The sequence below is a fragment of the Carcharodon carcharias genome, chromosome 1 (genome assembly GCF_017639515.1).
Source record: "Carcharodon carcharias isolate sCarCar2 chromosome 1, sCarCar2.pri, whole genome shotgun sequence".
Taxonomy (NCBI): domain Eukaryota; kingdom Metazoa; phylum Chordata; class Chondrichthyes; order Lamniformes; family Lamnidae; genus Carcharodon; species Carcharodon carcharias.
The window spans coordinates 226,705,741-226,729,236 of record NC_054467.1 but is presented as its reverse complement, the minus strand read 5'-3'; the positions used below and the strand labels follow the sequence as shown (position 1 = coordinate 226,729,236).

Here is a 23,496-nt window from a genome sequence, read left to right as displayed (position 1 = left end):
GTAATACTCAGGTCAGGCAGCGTCTGTGGAGAGGGAGTTAATGTTTCAGGAAATGTTAACTCTTTTGACCTTTCCACAGGTGCCATCTGACTTGCTGAGTATTTCCAGCATTGTGTTCTCACTTCAGATTTCCAGCATTTTGCTTTTGTATTCAGAGCAGTTTGCACAGTTTCCATTAAATGATAACTGAATGAAGTCACAAGTTATTACAGTGGTTAAAGCAAAAATAGATGATTAAATTTCATTGCTGCTGTCTGCCACTCTGACACCAATGAACAAAGGTAACTCAGCTGCTTACTTGAAGAAAGAATTCTGAATGTATTAATTACGCATTGTATTTGCACATAATAAGTGAATCAATAAAATAATTGACTCCAGTTACAATGTAATTTTATTGTGCTTGGTACTGTACGTCCCTTAAGCTTTGACAGTTCAACCAGCTGCCTAAACACATGAAAACCAATTATGGCTGTGCATTCTTTAAACTGCACTTACTTTCCATAGAAAATCTAATTATTTTACATCTTACACTGTATGAGAGAGCACGCAAAAGAAAGAGTGAGAAACCTAGAATCTTTACAACTGTACAAAAAATAGAAAAATGTTGTTAAATCATGCTGCCTCTGCAACAAATACTTTACAAAACTCATAATATGACTTCGGGAAGGCATCAGATACCAGGAAATCGCCTGGCTTTCCAATGCTCTCCAGTTCAAACCCCGCTGTTAAAAGTGAACCAAATCTAAGCTGCTAAATGATCTCCACACAGTATTTCATAAATGACTAACCAACTCAAGGCTGTGGCCACGTGGTCCTCCTTTCAGCCGTAACTAAGGTCCACATGCTTTCCACAAATCAAAGAGTTTTCATGCTGGAGTTGTTGGTGTAGCTGGAGACTGGACCATCATTTAAAAAGACATTAACACCACAGGAGACAAAAAAAAACATCAATTGCAGGAAATCACTTCTCTATTCATCTCATCCCACTCTCTGGTGGCCCTAAATTCTGTGTCACAATCTGTTATATAGGTGCCCCCTGCGAATGTTTTAGAATTGTCTGTAAATACAATCATTGAAGCTCAGGTCAGTGGTAATCAGGATAACAACGTTGGATTTGGTCCACGAGTTCTTGGTCCTGGTGAACTCTCAGGACACATTTGTGATAGGCTTGTACTTCTTCAGTCTGGTCCATTGGCCTGTGGCATAGTTCATTTCAAAGACGGTGTCTACGAGCATTGTGGTGCTCCCCGTGCCATCTGCCTTTGGTAGAACTTCTGTATGTTCGCTCAGTTTGATTTGAATGATATCACCTTGCTCTGGACATGGATTCTCTGAAGGAATAAAATAACAATCAGTTTTGCACAATAAACCATTCTGAAGCAGAATATTAACAGAAGTAACAGTCAGAGTGTAGGTTTTCTCAATCACTTTGGCTATTTTCCTTCAATGTGAAACTAGAAGTACATTAAACTTTCTGCAATTTTTCCCCACCTTCCCCCCACCCAATTAATTTTCATCCATCTTGCTACAACTGTGGAAGGGGAAAATAAACATACATTTCATGTCCAACATTGATGGGAAGAAAAGTAGGATGAGCTATACCGAAAATTACAGATTACCTCAAATAGTTTGGGAAATAGAAAATAAGCCATGGATCTTGTTACCAATTACTACCCAGGAATCCTTGCCAGATTGTAGCGCATTCATAGGTTCACAAAGATATAATGTGGTCAAATATGATATCTCTCCAGCTGCAGGGGTTAAATGACTTGCTGGTACCAGCTAAGAACATGTACATAATGACAATCCAAGTCAGGTGCATAAATAGTCAGAAATCCCACATCTGTTATGGCACAGATGATGGTAAGCGCTGAGTTGTTCAAATCCCAAAGGGAACTTTGAAACAACTGCCACAACTTGTTTTGCAATTTGTATATATTTCGAGATGCGTGTCTTGAATTCAGTAGTAATAAGACCACCAAGTCTTATAGGTTTTTATAAAACTAGATTAAACATTTAAGAAAAATGATTTTTAAGCACATACATATGTCTACAAATTATGTATAACAACTTCTAAATCCCCTACTTAATCTGACTCCCAGTCACACTTTCATTAAGGCAACAGCAAGACATACAAATTTTAAAAGCCTAAAGCAAGGTGACACACAATACCCTCAACCAGTCGAATTCAAAGTAAGTTTTTTTTTAACTTCAGTTCTTTGAAGATAGCAGTTTGAGGCTTTTCACACCTGTTAGATCTTAGAATTCCTACCCTTACGCAAGCCTTCACTCCTTTATGCATATTTTCCCCTTTGAATGCAAGTTCCCATTGTTTCACTATGCCTTTCTGATCATAAAAATTTAGCATAGTACTCATTTTACCAGTAATCTTTGGGAAAAATAAGCACACTGTTTTCAAAGGAGGGGTGAAATGTGTTACATAGCCAGGTGAAGTTTAGAAACAATTTAGTCTAGTTTATTTAAAAATGCAAATATTCCTGAAACCTATGTTTCCCTACTTAACATTTCAAACCTAGCTCATCTTCTACCACATCAAAGCCTTCAGACCAACTGCCATTAATCCAATTAACTAATGAACACATGTGTGTACACAGACCACTATTTTACAATACATTCCAATAACATTGAGAATTATATATTCTTCATGACAGATCATTGTGTCACTTTTGCAGGCACTGGATATAACAAACCATTGAGTTAGTTGTTTTGCTCCCTACAGTGTAAAAGTGAACCCAACACCTTACTGGTGGGGGCGAGATTCTTTTGAGGGGATCAAACCAAGCACAATTGAAGATGATTACAATGCTCGAGCCATAGTAATTATAACAGAATAATATCGCCATGTTCCCTTCTCAAACATAGTTCTAACTCAACAGCGACTCTGTTCTCTGTACCTTTACTTCTCTCCCTGGCCTCTGACAATTACCTGTTCTCCTACTTGTCTTGTACTGGTGTCAGCCTGATCTTTGCACCTGAAGCCTCTAAATGTGACATTGTTTTTCCAACAGAACAAGGCCAGGGAGGATAAGATTGATCAGTTGTCAGCTTGAGTTTAGACTGGAATGGAACATAGCCAGTCAGACATGAGTGTTTTGTCACAACAGGCTAAATGATTTAAGAGCCAGGACATTGTCTAGATCTATAGTGGCTAAGATATGAGCTTATCTCATCATGAACATTTTGACTAAATTAATTTAAGGACATTAACAAGGATGATAGTAGCTAAACTAAGCACAGGTTATTTCAGTATTTTAGTTTTAACTGTTCTATTGCCAGCAAACTTAATTAAAATTGTATAAATACCATTTCTTCATAGGCTTTTGTTTGAACGTTTCTGACCTGTTCATCCTTACAATCGTTAACAGCCAGCCAACACTGAAGAATGGAATAAAACCAACCTTACTTCCTCTTCAATTTCCTCTGACTACATCCCTGCTTCTAATCCCACCTCTTGCTGTGTACTCACAATACCCTCTTGATCTTCCCCTCTCGGACGCTGAATGATCTGTGCTCAGCAAAGGACTCAGTTTTATCCCCTTACATCCGCACCTCAACTAATTTTGAGCTTGGCATTGTGTGAATTTTCCTTCTGTTACTTTCGCATCCATGCTCACTTCTTTGGCCGCCCCGCGACCAGCGGACCCTTTCACTCACCTCCAGTAATCCCCTTCCACCTGGACCCCTCCTTCTAGCCTCCTACCCCTGCTCTAGATCTTTGTATCAGGAACTGTTGGTGTGACATTGGTCATTTTAATTTCTCAGCTCCCCTCACTCACTCTAAGCTGTCTCCCTCTGAACTTGCTGCACTTCATTTTCAGGTCTAACCCTGACATTGTTATCAAATCCACTGACAAGGGTGCTGTTGTGTTCTGGCGTACCGACCTCTACCTTGCAGAGGCTGAGCGCCAACTCTCAGAAATCTCTTCCTACCTACCCCTGGATTATGACCCCATCATCAAACATCAAGCCATTGTTTCCAGGATTGTCATTGACCTCATCTCCTCTGGAGATCTTTGCTGTACAGCTTCCCACCTCATAGTCCTCCAGTCTGAAACATAATCTTTACAGTGCAGGAGGCATTCAGCCCATCGAATCAGCACTGGCTCTCTGAAAGAGCATTCTACTTCGTCTTATTCTAGTCATGCCTTATTCCCGTAACCCTGCACATTCTTTCTTTTCAGATAGCAATCCAATTCTCTTCTGAATACCTCGATAGAACCTAACTTCACCATCCTCGCAGGAAGTTTGCTTCAAACTCCAACCACCCTTTGGATGAAAAAAATTTTCCTCATCATTTTTACTCCTTTTGCCAATTATTTTAAATCTGTGCCCTCTAGTTCTTCATGCTCCATTGAGTGGGAACAGTTTCTCACTATTTACCCTGTCCATACCCAGCCCGCTTCTACCTCCTTCCCAATATCCACGCAGGTTTCCCATCATTTCAACTTGTCTTTGCACCATTGAACTTATTTCGACCTATCTCAATTCTATTTTTTTGCCCCTTGTCCAGTCTTTTCCACCTACACTCATGATTCAAAGAACAAAGAAAAGTACAGCACAGGAACAGGCCCTTTGGCCCTCCAAACCTGCACCAATCATATTGCTCTGACACCCCACGTCACTACAATAGTTTCCAATTTCCTGGCCCCAACTGCCTTCTCTTCACCAAGGACGTCCAATCTCTCTACAGTTCCACCCCCATCAGGTCGGTCAGAGGGCTCTCAGCTTCTTCCTTGAATGAAGGTGCAATCTGTCGCCATCCACCACTACCCTCATCTGCCTGGATGCACTTGGTCTCACATTGAATATCATGTTTTACTTCCCCTAAATAAAAGGTATTGCAATGGGTACCCACATGGGTCCTAGTTATGCCTGTCTTTTGTAGGGTATATGTAACATCCCTTGTTCCAGCCTTACTCAGGCTCCCTTCCCCAACTCTTTTTCTGCTACATTGATGACTGTATCGGTGACATTTTCTGCTCTCGCCTGGAACTGGAAAACTTAATTAACTTTGCTTCCAATTTCCGCCCTTTTCTCATCTTCACATGGTCCATCTCCAACAATTTCCTTCCTCGACTTCTCTTAATTCATTTCTTCATAGCTGTTGACTAATATTTGTTAAACCCACAGGTGACCATAGCTACCTACTAGACATCTTCACAACCTGCCTCCTTAGACGATTCCATTCATTCTCCCAGTTTCTCTGTTGCATTTGTGCCATGACAGCGCTTCTGATATGTCTTCCTTCTCCGTCAACCAAGGATTCCCCCGCAACACTGGTTGACAAAGCTCTCACAACTGTTTCCGGCCAAGTTCCTGCATTTCTTCTGTCACCTCTGCCCCTCACTGAGATAGGGGTCCCCTTGTCCTCACTTTCCACCCCAACAACCTCCACATTCAAAGAATCATCCTATGCCATTTGCAACATTTCCAGCATGATGCACCACCAAACACATCTCCCCTTTTCCCGTCAGCATTCTGAAGGGAAAGGACTGTCCCCACTTCAACACCCTGGTCCCCTTCCCACTGCACATTCCCTGCAACACCTGCCTTTTTACCTCCTCTCTCCTCACCGTCCAAGGCCCCAAATAGTCTTTCCAGCTGAAACACCAATTTCTTTACTTCTACTTCCTTCTATATATACTGCATTCGTTGTTCACAATGTGGTCTCCTCTACACTGGGGAGACCAAATGCAGATGGGGTGACCACTTTGCAGAACACCTCGACTTGGTCTGCAAATATGACCCCAAGCTTCCAGTTGCTTGCCATTTTAATTCACCACCTTGGTCTCATCTCACATTTCTGTCCTTGGCCTTCTCTAGTGTTCCAGTGAAGCACAACCCAAGTTCCAGGGACCACACCATCTTATTCGGCATTTTACAGTCTTCCGGACTCAACATTGAGTTCAACAATTTCAGACTATGAACTGCTCCCACTTTGATTCTGTCTTTTTGCCTTGTGCTGGCTTTGAATCTTGTTTTTCATGTTTTTGCTTTCAGGCAAGAGCTGTTCATTATTCTGGCATTTAGAAACACAGAAACTAGGAGCAGGAGTAGGACATTTGACCCTTCGAGCCTGCTCTGCCATTCGTTATGATCATGGCTGATCATCCAACTCAATAGCCTGCTCCTGCTTTCTCCTCATACCCTTGGATCCCTTTCGCTCCAAGAGCTATATTTAATCCTTCTTGAAAGCATACAATGTTTTGGTCTCAACTACTTTCTGTGGTGATGAATTCCACAGGCTCACTACTCTCTGGGTGAAGAAATTTCTCCTCATCTCCGTCCTAAATGGTCTACCCCATATCCTCAGACTGTGACCCCTGGTTCTGGGCTCCCCCACCATCGGGAACATCCTTCCTGCATCTACCCTGTCTAGTCCTGTTAGAATTTTATAGGTTTTCACTCACTCTGGACAAATGCTTTATCTTTATGACAACCATACCGCTCCCTTTGCTTTTTGTTCTAAGATATCTTTGTCATTTAATCTCTCCTGCCCTCAACCCTATCCCAGGCCTTCCCTTTTGTTCTTCCTCCCAGTCCCTCCCTTTGACTGCATATAACCCATCACATTTCTACCCTCCTTCAGTTCTGATGGAGAATCCTATTCGACTTGAAACATTAACTCTGTTTCTCTCACCACAAATGCTGCCAGACCTACTGAGTGTTTCTAGTACTTAATGTTTTTTATTTCAGATTTTGCAGTATTGCGTCTTTCCTGCTGTAGAAATGGAAACCTGGGTGGGGCCCATCAAACGTTACTGCAGCAGGAGTCATCATCTATGTGCAGGAAGTGGTGAGGATAGAAAGAAAAAGTTACAACATACCTCTTGACCCTGCCATAAACCCAAGTATAAGGGCCTTTTCTGGCCGGGTAACCTTGTTGGCAGTCTTGAACATTTCTTGGGCTGCATACATTTGGTCTCTCTATAACACACAAACAAAACAAACATTGATGAACATAACTGGAAAGAGCTAAAGCACAAGTCAACAAAATATTTAACAATAAGAAACAAAAAAAAAGATGGCGATCCATCTGGGTTGTCTTCTATCATCCTGGGACTCATAAATTGCAATAATGAAATTGTTGATTAATCACAGCAATCGATCTCTATCAATTAGTCTATAACAGGCCCAGACATGATACAAGGAAACCCAAGGAGAAATTGGGAAACCATAAACCCAAATGTCCAATTTGTTCCTTGTAAATATTCTATGTTTAACACATCATATCTCAAATTATTCATATAGTGCGTCCCAAAAGATCATTTTCTGAAAGCTACCTATCCAATATACATTTGTATGAATTAATACCAACTACTTCCACAATCTCGCTAGCAAGTCTGCTCCACAGATTGACCACACACTTACTGAAATAGTGGCCCTGATCTTGCTGGGGAGGGAGCAAGAGTACATGGTCACAGGGGTGGGGGGGGCGGAATCCTAGAACTCCTGAGGATGCCAAGGTCCTGTTGAATTTAATGGCTGAGCCTCATTAACATTTCTTTCTTCTATTTCCCATCCTGAGAAAGCCAAAAACAGGAGGCGATCTGATCCCTGGCAAGTGGGAGAGATCAGGGCCTGGTGGGGGTCTTCTCACACTCAAGACATCAAAGCAATGTAACACTCTTCATGTAAATGCATAAAATAGCTATGCTAAACTCTGACTCAATGATTATCATTCAACCGTCAAACATTTGTTAGGGTCCAGTAATCGGGAGGAGTGAAGGCAAGATCAGGGCTTTGGTGGGGGTGGACGAAAGATGGGAGTGGATGTAGGGTGTGGCGATTGTGGGAATTTGGTGGAGATCAGTGGGAGCTGAAGATCAGTCAGTCTCAGTAGTGAGAACAGGTGGCAATAGGCAGAAGGGAGGATGTAGGTTTGCTTGAGGGGCTCTGGAGAATACTCCTATGGGCCAGTGGCTCACAGGCAGTGCTCTTAGAAAGCTCACACCTTCTAAGGCTGGCTGCTTCCATCTCCAATTCACTGCAAGGTTTCCAGACCCCTGGGGAAGGAACAAATTTCTTTCCAGAGGAAGTGAAGCAAATTACCATTTGGCAACCTGGGGAATATTTCCAATAATCCTTGGAATACATTTTTCCCATTACTTGTCACAATACACAAAGTGGCAAGTTCAGCACTGCACAAATGTCCAACAGAAAGTCTAGACTGAAATGACTGCAGGGAGGCTTTAAAAAGGATATCTCTCAGTTGTTTTTCCCACTGGAATAGCAGCAATATCCTATGTGGAGACCAAACAATTAATTCATTCAATGCCTTCAAACGTTGCATACTGTACTTTCTACTTACTGTAAGGGAAAGACTCTTGCGAGGCTGCTGCTGTTGCTGCAGAGGTTGTGTCTGCTGCTGTTGGGTCTGCTGTTGCTGTTGGGTCTGCTGCTGAGGCTGGGTCTGTTGCTGTGTGGGTGTCGTTGCTGTTGTAGTCGTGACAGGTGCAGTACCTGGGGCAGTGGTGGTTGAGGTAGATGATGTAGTTGAGCTGCTATTGTAAATTGGTGGTCTTTGTTTGAACTGGCCAGGTAGACCGGAGGTAGGCACTGTTGACTCTTCTGGCAGTCTATTTGTCTGTAAAGCCTCCCGGACTGATCCAACAGTATTGGCTGCATAATAATCGCAATGGGGAGAAGAGGAGAAAAAAAACTTAGGTATAACACAAAGCTGCCATCTCCCAATAATCTCTTACTAATGTGCTACGAGCACTTCTAACCAAATTCCTTCTTTTATATTCTAATGTAACATAGTAACATTGAAACTAGGAGCAAGTAGTGGCCATTCGGCCCTTCTAGCCTGCTCCACCATTCAGAATGATCATGGCTGATCCTCTATCTCAACGCCATATTCCCGCTTTCTCTCCATACCCCTTGATGCCCCTAATATTCAAAAAATTATCAATTTCTTTCGTCAATATACTCAGTGACCCGGCCTCCACAGCCTTCTCTGTGGTAGAGAATTCCACAGGTTGACCATCTTCTGAGTGAAGAAATGCTTCCTCATTTCAGTCCAAAATGGCCTGCCCTGTATCCTGAGACTGTGGCCAGTGGTTCTAGACTCCCCAACCAGGGTAAACACCCTCCCTCCATCCAGTCTGTCTAGCCCTGTTAGAATTTTATATGTTTCAATCAGATCCCCTCTCATTCTTCTAAACTCTAGTGAATACAGGCCCAGTTGAACCAATCTCTGGGTTCTCCCTTATCTATTCTACTAGTTACTTCCTCAAAAAACTTTAGATTAGTTAAACACGATTTCCCATTCATAAACCCAAGTTGAGTTTGTCTAATCCTGTTAATGCTTTCCAAGTGTTCTATTACCACGTCTTTTATAATAGACTCTAGCATTTTCCCCACTACTGTTGTTAGGGTAACGGGTCTGTAATTCTGTTTTTTCTCTCCCTCCCTTTTTAAATAGTGGGGTTACATTTGCCACCCTCCAATCTGTAGAAACTGCTCCAGAGTCTATAAGAAGTCATAGAAAGGAATGTGATCCAACCGCTAGTCTTTTCATGTATTCTGCAGATTAAACATTTTATTTCATAATTTGTGCCTTCTATTTCCTCTTCATCATTTTATCGCCTGAAGTTGCAGGCATTTGCATAGAAGCTTGCAAAAAAACAAAAATAGGCAATTTGGTTCAATTGGTCCATGCTGGTGTTCATAGTCCACACAAGGCCCCTTTCACCTTACTTTGTTTCGTGCCATCGAAGTATCCAATTATTATTTCCTCCCTCATATAATTAAATACCTTCCCCTGAAAATGCATTTAGCTTTCACCACTCCATGTGAAGCAGAGTTTCACATCCATTATTCTCTGGGTAAAGAAGATCCCCTCCTATTTTCTTATTGGATTTATCAATGACTATTTCACATTCACAATCATTTGTTACGGACTGTGCACAAGTGGAAATGTCCTCTCCATGTCTAGCCTATTGAACCCTTTCTTCCGCTTGTTGGAAGAGCCTCAAATCTTTTCCACACCTTAAAGTCAGCTAAAATCAACTACTCAGTGGTATAGAGATGGAACCCACATTCTCCAATTGTCATGTATTACACTTAGCCTAATGCAGCTAATCCAAAGGATAACCCAGGTACAACTCCATGAACATTTGAACACAGACCATCAACTCCCTTAGTAATATTTCCCTACTATTATGTGGACAGCAATAAGATAGAGGCAGAAAGCAGAAAGGCTATTAAAAATTGAGATATGGTTGATCTTGAAATAAAATGCAACAAAGAGACATGCCCTAAATTGCAAAATTTTCTGCAGTTTACCTGTTCATATACTGTGTTGGGGCATGGTATTTTAAAAATATTAATTCTCAGGATGTAGGCATCACTGGCAAGGTCAGCATTTATTGCCCATCCCCAGTTGCCCTGAATACAACTGAGTGGTTTGCTAGGCCACTTCAGAGGGTAGTTACAAGTCAACAATGTTGGCGTGGGACTGAATGTTATGTACAAGCCCAGATGAGGCAAGGACATTAGTGAACCAGTAGTAATTTTAATGACAAATCTGACAGCTTCATAGCCACTTTCTCCAATTTTTTCTTTTAAAACAAAGACAAACTCCAATTTTCACATTCTCAAACTACTACGAATCACTTTGAATTCACCATCTGGATTATTAATCCAGACAACTCAATTGCTAGTTCAATAAAATGGTTGTGTATTAATTGTTCTTTAAATCAGCCTGTATGTCAGCTGCTGTTTTCTGTACAGCAAGATATTTTATTATCCACAAAATACGCAGAGCAAAACACTTGAGAATTAACCGCTAATGGGAAAAATTCCATCACTAATAGCAATTTTCTATCACCAATAAAATTAGACAAGCCTGTGAACAAATGGTTTCAATTACATTATGCTGCCTCAATCAGCCCACTGTGTTCCTTGTGCTATTTGTGAAACAAGTCAGCTTTTTTCTGAAAGTTTATGATGAATCCTTCTTGATAAAGTAATCAAATCAAAGATTGCCATTTCCTTCAAGTCACTTGGTATTTACCTTGTGGTGTTTCGGAGCTGGGAATGTAGGAAGATGATGGCACCATACTTGGTGTAGCAGGCAAATAACTAGTAGATGGTAGTGCATTATCATTATTCAAAGCACCAAGTTTCTGAAGGGGACACAAGGAAATATGAGAGAAAAACAACTCCAATCATTAAGGAGCACAAGCATTTATGAATGTGTGGTTGATTAAGAATTATGTTACTGTACATGGACATTTTCAAGGTCACAACCACTGAAATCAAATAGCAAGACAGGTCACCAAGGATCCTCCCAATTCTTTAATTTGCTAATCTTTGTCATTCAGCAATTAACTAGATTTGACATAAATTATACAGTAACAAGATATACTAACATTTAGCAGTGCCATAATATCTCAATGAACAAGCTATCCAAAATATTATAGCTCCGCTTGTCCCCAGAAAAAAGTGTTCAAACCCTCAGGCCGCCTATTTTGAATACCGTTAAAAATGACTTAATTTGTTTCCTCATAGCTGAAGTCTGCTCAGCAGTTCTAAACAGCATTAAGGAACTATGAAGTTATATTCTTAAATCAAATTGCTCATTGATATTTTAGAAATTATTCACTAACACAAGTGCGTCAATTAATTTCATGAACTAAAAACATCACAAGTTAGAATGATATTTCAATTCCATTGTGTGACCAATTTACCTGTGTAGAGACCAGTCCAACAGCATAATCTGGCGTGACACTATCAACAACTGTTTCTTCTTTGGCAGGTTTTTCTGCGACTTCAGCATCTATATTTAAAAATATATATTCAGTGAATTAACTTGTTCCAGAAGTGGATAATCTTAAAGTAAAATCACTTCTAAAGATTCAAATAAATATTTACAGCTTCTGAAACGATATACACTTAGTATACTGGGATTAGGCAAGTGTGAAAGTTAACCACTGTTGAAAAGGGAGTTAGCCATGCACATCAGCAGAATATCATTCACTGATATTTGGGAAGCAGGCAGGTTATTCTCAAGTCCCAAATGATGCGCATTTTCCTCTACTACATACAAGAGATTTTTGCGGCAGGGTGGGAGGAGGAATAAGGAGTTAGTATTTTATTCATTATGATGGATATCTGTGATAATGAGCAGACTTGTCTTTTGTAAGAATGTGAGTTAACACCACTCATGTATCTCAATGTACCTCGTCGTTTGTGGGATCAACGCATGGTGAATTAGAACAACTTTCAGTCCTGCTGAATAGGGACGCTTTGTGAAATAGGGCGAGATGAGGGAAGGTCAAACATTCACATCTTAAGGGTCTGGGGACATGTTGGTTTGGTCACTGTTCATTGTCCAAAGTGACTGGAGAGTTTTTTTTTATTCATTTACAGGGTGTGGGCATCGCTGGCTAAGCCAGAATTTATTGCCCATCCCTAATTGCTTAAGTAGACCATATAGCAATGGTAATTACAATATGCACTGCAGGAAATCACCAAGGTTTCTTAGATAACACCTTCCAAACCCACAACCGCTACCATTTAGAAGGACAAGGGCAGCAGACACATGGTAACACCACCAGCTGGAAGTTCCTCTCCAAGCCCCACACCATCCTGACTTGGAAATATATCACTGTTCCTTCACTGTTACTGGGTCAAAATCCTGGAACTCCCTCCCTGACAGCACTGTGGGTGTACCTACACCACATGGGTTGCAACGGTTCATGAAGACATTCTCAAGGGCAAATAGGATTGGGCAGTAAATACTGGCTTAACCAGCAATGCCCAATTTCCATGAAGGAATAAAAAAACGGAATCATCGTGAGAGATTAAGATGAACTTAAGTGGATCTTAGCTCCCGGTTATAAATCTGATGACTGATTGCGTATCTTTTTTTGATTATAGTTTAGACTTAATCTGCATGGAATGTAGAGATCAAGGGCAGAATTGGCATAAGTATTTTGTGCAAATCACTGTTTGTTGTAGTTATGCTGGAATGAAAGATGGTACTTCAGTTCTGAATTATTAACTCAATGAAGAATCACATCATCACATGGAATCATGTTGTATGATTTGAATAAGTACTCATGTTGGACTGTGTAACATGGGCTCATTAAAAATGAAAATTTGATTCTGCAGTTGTTACAACTGATGTCAGTCTATAAAGTAACAAAGCAAAATAGAACAGGAAAGCAGTCCTACATCTTTCATTTTGGCACTTAGGTATAGCATGGGTGGATGTAGAATGGAGCCTCCTCTACCATGTGTTACAATGGTTATAAATACAATTTTAAAAGGTACTCAGATGAATGTGTCATTTTTCAAAGCTAGTTTTTCTCAGCATGAGATTTGTTAGTTCAATGTAAAATTGTGTTAAAAGTATGAGCCTATGCAATTAAAGAACTTGGTTGAGATGCCCAAACTAATTTCAAGCAGGAAATTTACAGGAAGCAGAAAAGTGTTTGGATTGGATTTTAACCCAGAGACAAAAGAATAGTTTGCCATGCCACTACTTCACCTCTGATGCTACAGATTTTAAATGTGCAATCCTCCTACCTAGTATTTATGTGGAGCCTAATGTCACTCACGATGTCTCAAAATGCATCATGCGCAAGGAATTTGGAACGTGCTTAAAGGCTCATGCCAGGTATATCACACATAAAATTTGTCAGGGGAAATTGCAAAGACATTCTCATCAGTATTGGAAGATTTATGCGAACCTGGCATTGATTTCAGCTGCACCATCCAGTTACAGAATCAGTAAATCATATAGCATGTTTTGACAAAGGGACCCCAGATAAGTTCTGATAGAAGGAAAGTCCATATACTGAGGAGTACAACATTTTCCGAAAATGAAGGCTACCACATTTCCTCTGTGGATTTGAATTATATGATTATAACTTAATGAAATATCCCCACTCCATCATGAGGAGGTGGGGGGTGGGGGGAAGGGTGGAAAAACAAGAATCACAGAACAGGTGTTGGAAGACAATCGGGGGAAAAATGTGAAAGCAGGGCAGAAGAGACAGGTTTTGAGAAGGCATTTGAAAGGCATGAGGCATACAAATGTGGAGCAGGAGTAGGCCACTCCGCCCCTCAAGCCTGCTCCACCATTCAATGAGATCATGGTTGATCCGATTGTAACCTTCTGTTTATCCCCAATAATCTTTCACCCCTTGTTAATCAGGAGTCTATCTAGCTCTGCCTTAAAAATATTCAAAGACCCTGCTTCCACTACCTTTGAGGAAGAGAGCTTCAAACATCATAGGGCAAAGGGGCTTAGGAAGAGAGGTCCAGATTCTGAAGGTTCTGCCACTGGCATGGAAGTAAGTGGAGTCAGAGTAGCAGAGGATGAAAATTAATATGTAGTCTGAAAAACAAATTGCAGAGGTGAGGTACTACAACTTTAATACAAGGCCATGGAATGATTTGCAATCCTCAGTGAGGACAATGATATCAATCCAATGGAGGGCAAGAAGGTCAGTTGATCAGAGAGTAGCAATTACAACGAGACAGGTGTGAACGGTGGGCTGATGTGGGGCTTGAAGCGTGGCTTAGGGTCAAATAGATACCAAAAGTTATATCGTCTTGGATTTTTTAAGATGTCTGATTGGAAGTGACATTTTGCATGAAATAATTAAACATTTTTTTTTATTTTTAAAAAAGCCAACTTGTGTGCTGTTCTCCTGGGACAGGGCAACAGAATGATTCATTCATTTGCAGCCCTTGCATGACCTGTTGGCAGGCACTTAATGCCATAGCCCAGACATCTGTATAAGACTGAAATAGTGGGGGAAGACAGAACAGTGTCAGTTGAGACTGGAAGACAAGCTTTGCTTCCCACTCCAGTCTCTCTCACAGCACAGTTACAACTTAGCACTTTGCAGAAGAGTTAGATTTTACTAACCTAATGTCTTCCTTCTCCTTTTTGCTTCCCGACCAGCACCTACCATATCCAGCTCTGATATGTCCAGCAACTAGAACAGAACAGGAAGAGGGTAACGTTAATATTGCAGTAATGTTTGGGAATCTGGCCCTGGCAATTCATCCCAAATCATATAAAAATGTCAACATTTCTGACTGATAATCTTTTCTGAGTTCAGAAATCACTTTCTACATTGTTCAAGTGATAGAACCACTCACATTTGTTGGCAAGCATTGAAACCAGCCACCAAGTAACAAACGAGAGGCATTTCTCGTTTACCCATGTCCCAATTTATGAATGGCTGTAATTCAACACATTAACAGTAATGAGGTACCATGATTTTATTAGTTGAATGATTGCAATTTGCATGTTAAAGACAAAAAAAAAGAATGCAACTTCTAATAGCCATGACACTTTGTAGGATATAATTTCCTCGGGGACATATAAACAGATTAATACACATCAAATTGGCATTGATATGCATAGCGGCTTTAAATGAATGCTGTACTTTGTAGTCAAGACATGAAAATAAAATTAAAATTTTACCCACAACGTTTATAATTACAACAGGAACATTTTGTCATATTTGGAAACCTGGTAGCTGTTAGGGAGGAATGGATGGGACAGGGGTGTGGGTGGTGGTATGTGCTTAAGCACATTGATCTCAAAAAACAATATGTCAATCACTGTTCTTTTCAGTTATGATGGTAAAGCCCTAACGCTTTAAGCCATTTCAAGTGCAAGAAAAAAAAACACTTACTGAACACAAGAGACTGATTTTTCAAATAGAAATGAAAATTTGTGATTATTCCTGCAAGTATGGTAATATCAGTTGCTCAAAATTAATTCTTCCTGAAAAAAATTGAACCATTACATGGAGTAGTCCAAACAATGATTGATTAATGCTGTATAAAGATGGCAGCTCACCACCACCTTCTCATGGTCAATTAGGGATGGCGAATAAATGCTGGCCTAGCCAGGGACACCCACATCCCATGAACAAATATATTAAAAAAACGTACTTTAAAAGCCCAAAATACATGTCAAACTCATTAACAGAGACTAGAAACTGTTAAAAAAAAAACTCTGCAACTGACTAAACTTACCTTCACACCTCTCTCCTTGCGCATAGGTGTCCGGACAGCCATTGGTGTTCTGTTCGTTGATGGACTGAACACACTGGGAGTAGTCGGGCTCCGAAAGGGAGCTTGCTTTGGAATCCCTTTGAGGGGAGCTGCATAGCCAAATAGTTGTTATAAATACATGAAGCCATAAGTTCATTTTTAGAAAAAAAACAGCCTTTTTAGCTTAACTATTAAGTGCAAAATAAAGCATATTTTACAAAGGTGAAATGTTCAAACAAATACTCAACCTGAGGTAAGTGGCATCAAATTTTTACATTTTTCATCTACCATTTGATCAAGTCACATTATTGCATTGAAGATAATTGAACTGTATTCCAGTAACTATTAGTACATACTAGTGGTATCGAGTTTCTTAACCAAACCTCTCCCTTTGGCTAGAAAAGGCACTCCGGAGGTCTTTTTGAGCTGTTGTGCAGTTTCTGTTGCTGAAAAACAGTAAAATATATTTTATTGGAAATAATCTCCTAAAGGAGGTTAAACAGCAGAGATGGAGAGATGAGATCAGAGCAAATGAAAAACTCCTGAAAAATTAATCTAATCTCAAAAAACATCTTAGGCTGGTTATCGCTTGAATAACTTAAATGCGTCAACAAACTGAATCTGTAATTTTTGACAGAAGAAAAATGCAAAAATACTTTCTGTAAACAATGAAAACAAGACGCTACTCTGCCCCTTAACCTGAATGGTACATTACATGTGCTGTAAGTCAATGAAGCAGCATTTTCCATGCTGCTCTTTTAAAAAGAGAATAATTTTTTTCCCTAATTTTATTCACTTTTCTTCCTTCCCTTCCTGCCGATGTCATTCTTACTTGTGTACAGTACAGTAGGCACAGTCAGCTCCCCAGCACTGCGTCTAATTGGCCAATCTCCTTTTTGTTTATTTGCTCTTGGGATGTTGGTGATACATGCATAGTCATTACAGCACAGAAGGAGGCTATTCAGTCCATCAAGTCCATTTGTTGCTCATCCCCAGCTGCCCTGAAGACAAATTACCACCACAGTTTGGGCTGGAATCGTGTAGATTGTAGCAGGTCCCCATTTCCTGGAGGACATGGGTGAATCATTTGGGCTTTTACAAAAAGTTAGCAGCTTTTCACAGTCATTATTTTCTGGTGTTAACATACAAATGACCAAGTTTGCTGAATTCAATTTCACAACTTGCCCTGGTGGGAGTTGAACCACAAAACCTTGCGCCCAGCGTGAGCTTTAGGCAGTGAGACTTGGCAGATTATTTGAAGATGGTAGTCATCACACCAAAGCAGTATCATCTTCATCCAACATCCTCAGAAACCCATTTTCACCATAGGTTATGCATGGCAATTAGCAGCAAGTACCCTAATTGATTGTACCCCTCCACAGCTCAGCAGAGAGAATAAATCTTGAATCTTTTGGTTTACATAACTTAATTTTATATTGGGCATTGTGTGTAGACAATAGAGCATTAGAAGAGTATAGCTCATTTGTTTAACCAAAAAATATTCTTACAACCTTGTCTTTATTTTATCATAGCAATTTTTAAAATTTTATCTTCGTTTTGCTCCTCCCATTTATTTGATGTGTGGTGGGGGTGGGGGAGGCAGTTTATGCAGAGTTTCGAAATTGGATTGATTATCCAGAAATATTCCTGTAACAAATTGCAGTAATGAGTTGCTTACATTTTTGTAACAGTTCTGCTCTAAGTGTGGCACTTTTGGGTTTTCTTTTGAGTTGAAAATGCTTCACTGGGGGTGTGAGTGGTCCCACGAGGGTCGTCAGGGCATTTTTATTCAAATACTGGCACTCCAAAGGCAGCATAGCAGAGGCTTCACATTCATTAACTGATTAGAAAGAAAATGCACATTAAAGAAGAGACAAGACCCAGTGATGGTCAAAAACAACACACTTTGAATTGCAGTTCCTCATCTTCAAATATATGTTCAACTCCCTTTTAAAATAATTTATAAAGTCAGATTCCACCAATTTTTCCAGTACAACGTTCCAGTTTTCAGAAACTCAGTGGAAAATTTCTCCATTGCATCTCCGGATCTGTTGCCAAGATTTTGAATCTAAGCCTTCTATTATTGACCCACTCGCTAGAGAGAATTATTTTTTCTCTACCTATTCTATCAGATTGCTCATTATAACAAACAGGACTTAGGAGCAGGAGTATGCCATTCAGCCTTTCAAGTCTGCTCTACCATTTGATACATACTGACATATGAACATAAAAATTATGAGGAGTAGGCCACTCAGCCCCTCGAGCCTGCACCACTAATCAATAAGATCATGGCTAATCTGCTTGTGGTCTCAGCTCCACTTTCCTGTCTGCCCCTCATAATCCTTGACTCCCTGGTCTTTTTTTTTCATTCATGGGATGTAGGCTTCGCCGGCTGGGCCAGCAGTTATTGTCCATCCCTAGTTGCCCTTGAGAAGGTAGTGGTGAGCTGTCTTCTTGAACCGCTGCAGTCCATGTGGTGCAGGTACACCCACATTGCTGTTGGGGAGGGAGTGCCAGGATTTTGACCCAGCTACAGACAAGGAACAGCAATATATTTCCAAGTCAGGATGGTGAGTGACTTGAAGGGGAACCTCCAGCTGATGGTATTCCCATCTATCTGCTGCCCTTATCCTTCTAGGTGGTAGTGTTCGTGGGTTTGGAAGGTGCTGTCTAAGGAGCCTTGGTGAATTCCTGCAGTGCATCTTGTAGATGGTACACACTGCTGCTACTGTGCGTCGGTGGTGGAGGGAATGAATGTTTGCGGATGTGGTGCCAATCAAGCGGACTGCTTTGTCCTGGACGGTGTCAAGCTTCTTCAGTATTGTGGGAGCTGCACTCATCCAGGCAAGTGGGGAGTATTCCATCACATTGCTGTCTTGTGCCTTGTGGATGGCAAACAGGCTTTGGGGAGTCAGGAGGTGAGTTACTTGTCACACGAATCCTAGCCTCTGACCTGTTCTTGTAGAGACAGTATTTATATGGCTAGTCCAGTTCAGTTTCTAGTCAATGGTAATGCCCAGGGTGTTGATAGTGGGGGATTCAGTGATGGTAATGCCATTGAACACCAACGGGCAATGGTTGGATTCTCTCTTGTTGGAGACAGTCATTGCCTGACACTTGTGTGGTGCGAATGTTACTTGCCACTTGTTAGCCCAAGCCTGGATATTGTCCAGGTCTTGCTGCATTTGGACATGCTTCAGTGTCTGAGTCGTCGCGAATAGTGCTGAACATTGCGCAATCAGCGAATATCCCCACTCCTGGTCTTATTTTCGAAGGATGGTCGTTGATGAAGCAGCTGAAGATGGTTGGGCCCAGTACACTACCTGAGGAACTCCTGCAGTGATGTCCTGGAGCTGAGATGACTGACCTCCAACCACAACCATCTTCCTTTGCACTAGGTATGACTCCAATCATTGGAGAGTTTTCCCCCTGATTCCCATTGACTCCAATTTTGCTAGGGTCCCTTGATGCCATACTCGGTCAAATATCACCTTGATCTCAAGGGCAGTCACTCTCACCTCAGCTCAGGGAGTTCAGCTCTTTTGCCCATGTTTGAACCAAGGCTGTAATGAGGTCAGGAGCTGAGTAGCTCTGGCAGAACCCAGACTGGGCATCAGTGAGCAGGTTATTGCTAAGCAAGTGCCCCTTGATAGCACTGTTGATGACCCCTTCCATTACTGTACTGATGATTGAGAGTAGACTGATGGGGCGGTAATTGGCTGGGTTGGATTTGTCCTGCTTTTTGTGTACAGGATATACCTGGGCTATTTTCCACATATCCGGGTGGATGCCAGTGTTGTAGCTGTACTGGAACAGCTTGGCTAGGGGCGTGGCAAGTTCTGGAGCACAAGTCTTCAGTACTATTGCCAGAATATTGTCAGGAACCATAGCCTCCAGATGTTAGTAAGGAGGACTTTGCTGGGTCGACAGGGCTGAAATTGCCGTTGTAGCTTCTGGTGCCTAGGTCGATGCTGGATGGTCCGTCTGTTTCATTCCTGTTTTGTGGCTTTGTAACTGTTTGTTACAACTGAATGGCTTGCTAGGCCATTTCAGAGGGCATTTTAGAATCAACCACTTTGCTGTGGTCTATCAAAAATCTATCTAACTTGACCCAGCCTTCACTGCTTTCTGGGAAGAGAATTCCACATAATAACAACCCTCAAAAAAATTCTCCTTGTCTCTGCTTTAAAAAGGGAGACCTGCAGAGCTGCAGACCGGGATTCGGCTGGGTGGCTTATTTTTCAGCCTGCATAGACACGATGGGTCAAGTGGTCTTTTTTTGAGCCGTAAACTTTCTATATGATTCTATTTTTAAACTGTGTCCCCTAATTCTAGTGGCCCCACAAGAGGAAACATCCTCCAAGAGACCCAAGCAAGTCTCTTCAGGATTTTATATGTTTCAATAAGTATACCTCTCATTCTTCTAAACTATCTTGAAAACCTCTATTAGGTCACCACTTCTATAACTTTACACCCCAAAACATTTTAAGCAGCCAATGATAAGGCAGATCAATGTGATAAAACTGTACAGTGAAACCAAATGTTAATAATGCTAGTTCTAATTCGGCAGCTTTTGAGCAGTGCAATAGATCAGGTACAAGTGTTCCTATATTTAAAGTGCCATTCAAAATGATACGAGGTTTTGATAGAATAGATAGGGAGAATTGTGTCCACTGGTGGGCCAGTAACCAGAGGACATAGTTTCAAGATTATTGCCAAAAAATCTATAGTTAAGGCTGGAGGGGTGGTGAGAAATCTGGAGAATTTTAAAAATATATACAGCAAGTTATAAAAATCTGGAATGTACTGCCTGTAAGGAGTGAAAACAGATTAAATAGTAAATTATTGAAAGGGCATTGGATGTATACTTGAAAAGGAAAAAATTTGAACCAAACGCACTATGGCATCACTGCATGTTATTTTGTTTAAAAAATGTCCATCTAAAGCTTAAAACCATTTACTGCATTCTGACAGGCTCCTCTTTGGAAACAATTGTTTTGCTTTCCATTTTGGTAAATAATGGTCAAATTATGGGAATGTAGTAAGGTACCTTTTTCTCGGAGTTCCCCAAGAATTTCTTGCAGGTTCTGATTGTGTTCCTCAAGCTCAAGGTTGAGAGACCCAGTCTCAGGAAAGGTTTTTAGAATGTCTGCCACCATCTGAACCCAAGAGTCAGTATCCATTGCAGCAAGGTGAACAATTTCAGTCAGGGAACTTTTCATCTACAAAACAAGCAGAAAGAGACATGTAGTGACGAATAGTCAAACACAGAAACTAGACCACCCCGGGGCTCCAAGGAAAAATATTCTTAACATCAAAATAATTTTGAAACATTGACCAACTTGTGGATAGGTCTTATTGCAGGTTTCTCCCCCTCCTCCTTGTAAAGTTGCTGCGTCCTCATATCCTACAACTAGAAAACTGAGGCAAACTTGACCAGTAGGAAAATAAAGTTTACAGTAAATACAGAGACCAAGGCAATGGCTATTTGTCTGCTCTCAGCTGGCCCAAACAAAATAAACAAATTACATCTGAGAAAGCAGCAAAAGGCAGAAAACAGTATAATGAGTAAAAACCTTTTCAAATCAAGAAATAAATTCCTTCTCAAAAGGCTTACCTTCTTTCAGGTTGAAGAAAGATTTAGATTACGTTTTGATTAAATGCACTCCCACCACCGAATGTAGAGAAAAGTGTGGGTTTAGGGATCAGGAAGGGGAGCTTTAGTTTGGTGGGCTGAGGGGAAAAGGGACTTAATCTCAGTGACAAAATAGTCCACAAATTCCATGTGCTTGTTGTTGGACACAAGAGTGGAAGGAGTGGGGCTTAAGAAAACCATTGGTACTTCAGAAAGGAAGCTAGAGATTATCTTTGCTCAGTGGAATGATACTGGAGCAGTGAGCAGTTGGATAAAAGGAAAATGAGACCTAGTAGCAATTAATGTGGCCAAGCTAATTCTGGTTAAGGATGCCTAAATCAGCTGTGTGTCCAGATGTGCTCATCTGCATCCTTTGGACTTGAAGGAACAAAGCCAGGGAGGCAGTTAAGATTTTGCTGGGGATAAGGACCAAGTATGGGGGTGAGGGAATAGTTGAGCAGGCTGCAGCAGTGACCTCTGCTGGTAATTCTGTATTCGTACATGAGCCACACATCTAGCTTGTGAACTGGATATGTAGTAGGTTTACGCCGTCCAACTTATTATGTACTTACTATGAGGTGGGAGTGGCGCCGTGGTAAAGTCACTGGTCTAGTAGCCCAGAGGTGCAGGCTAATGCTTCACTACTGACCGAGCTGGCTAACTCCTAAAGGACATAGCTGCTAGACTGGGTGGGTCTGTGGCAGCTGGTGAGGGAACCGACAAGAGGCAAAAACCTATTTGACTTCAGCCTTACAAATCTACCTGTCACTGGTGCATATGTCCATGACAGTATTGGTAGGAGTAACCACCGCACAGTTCTTGTGGAGACAAAGTCCCACCTTCATATTGAGGATACCCTCCATCCTGTTGTGTGGCACTACCACCGTGCTAAATGCGATAGATTTCAAACAGATCTAGCAAATCAAAACTGGGCATCCAGGCAGTATGGGCCATCAGCAGCAGCAGAATTGTACTCAACCCAATCTGTAATTTCATGGCGCAGCATATCCCACTATTTACCAAAACATTCAAGCCAGGGGATCAACCCTAGTTCAAAGAAGAGTGCAGGAGGGTATGCCAAGAGCAGTGCCAGACATACCTGAAAATAAGGTGTGAACCTGGTGAAGCTACAACACAGGACTACTTGCAAGCCAAACAGTGGAAGCAGTATATGAAAGATAGAGCTAAGCAATCCCACAACCAACAGATCAGATCTAAGTTCTGCAGTCCTGAAAGATTTAGAAAATTGTGACTAATAAACAATTTCCTCACCAAGTTTTTTTTTTTAAACACCCTGGGGTGAAAGTCACCAGGTCTTGGAGACGTGCCTATCCTAAGTCTGACTATTTTCTCCATTACCCTTTGATGTTATGTGAGGTTCCCTTGTATCAGTAGAATTTTGTCCTCTGCTTCTGTATCCACAATGGATACAGAACACAGCTCTACTATTTTCCCTTTTTTCCCCCCCATTCATTCGGGGTTCTGGGCATCACTGGCAAGCCAGCATTTATTGTCCATCCCTATCTGTCCTTGAGAAAGTGGTGGTGAGCTGTCTTCTTGAACTGCTGCAGTGGTGTAGGTACACCGACAGTGCTATTATGGAGGGAGTTCCAGGATTTTGACCCAGCAACAATGAAGGAACGGTGATGTATTTCCAAGTCAAGATAGCGAGTGTGTTGGAGGGGAACTTCGAAGTGGTGGTGTTCCCATGGGTCTGCTACCCTTGTCCTTCAAGATGGTAGCAGTTGTGTGTTTGGAAGGTGCTGTCTAAGGAGTTCCTGCAGTGCATCTTGTAGATGTTACACACT

At 41.2% G+C, this 23,496-nt stretch overlaps 1 protein-coding gene across 1 annotated transcript in view; it reads right to left on the bottom strand.

Annotated features, from left to right (window-relative positions):
• Positions 1-373: 373 nt before the first annotated feature.
• The window catches only part of nelfa (negative elongation factor complex member A), a 57,480-nt gene continuing 34,357 nt past the window's right edge, over positions 374-23,496 (bottom strand). The window contains exons 2-11 of the mRNA XM_041199113.1: positions 21,104-21,275; positions 17,732-17,893; positions 16,410-16,499; positions 16,036-16,163; positions 14,912-14,981; positions 11,718-11,806; positions 11,042-11,153; positions 8,333-8,643; positions 6,849-6,948; positions 374-1,331 (exon numbers count right to left, since the gene is read on the bottom strand). Of these exons, the coding sequence (XP_041055047.1) occupies positions 1,147-1,331; positions 6,849-6,948; positions 8,333-8,643; positions 11,042-11,153; positions 11,718-11,806; positions 14,912-14,981; positions 16,036-16,163; positions 16,410-16,499; positions 17,732-17,893; positions 21,104-21,275 (1,419 nt within the window). The 3' untranslated portion in view covers positions 374-1,146. The remainder of the gene's footprint in view (positions 1,332-6,848; positions 6,949-8,332; positions 8,644-11,041; positions 11,154-11,717; positions 11,807-14,911; positions 14,982-16,035; positions 16,164-16,409; positions 16,500-17,731; positions 17,894-21,103; positions 21,276-23,496) is intronic.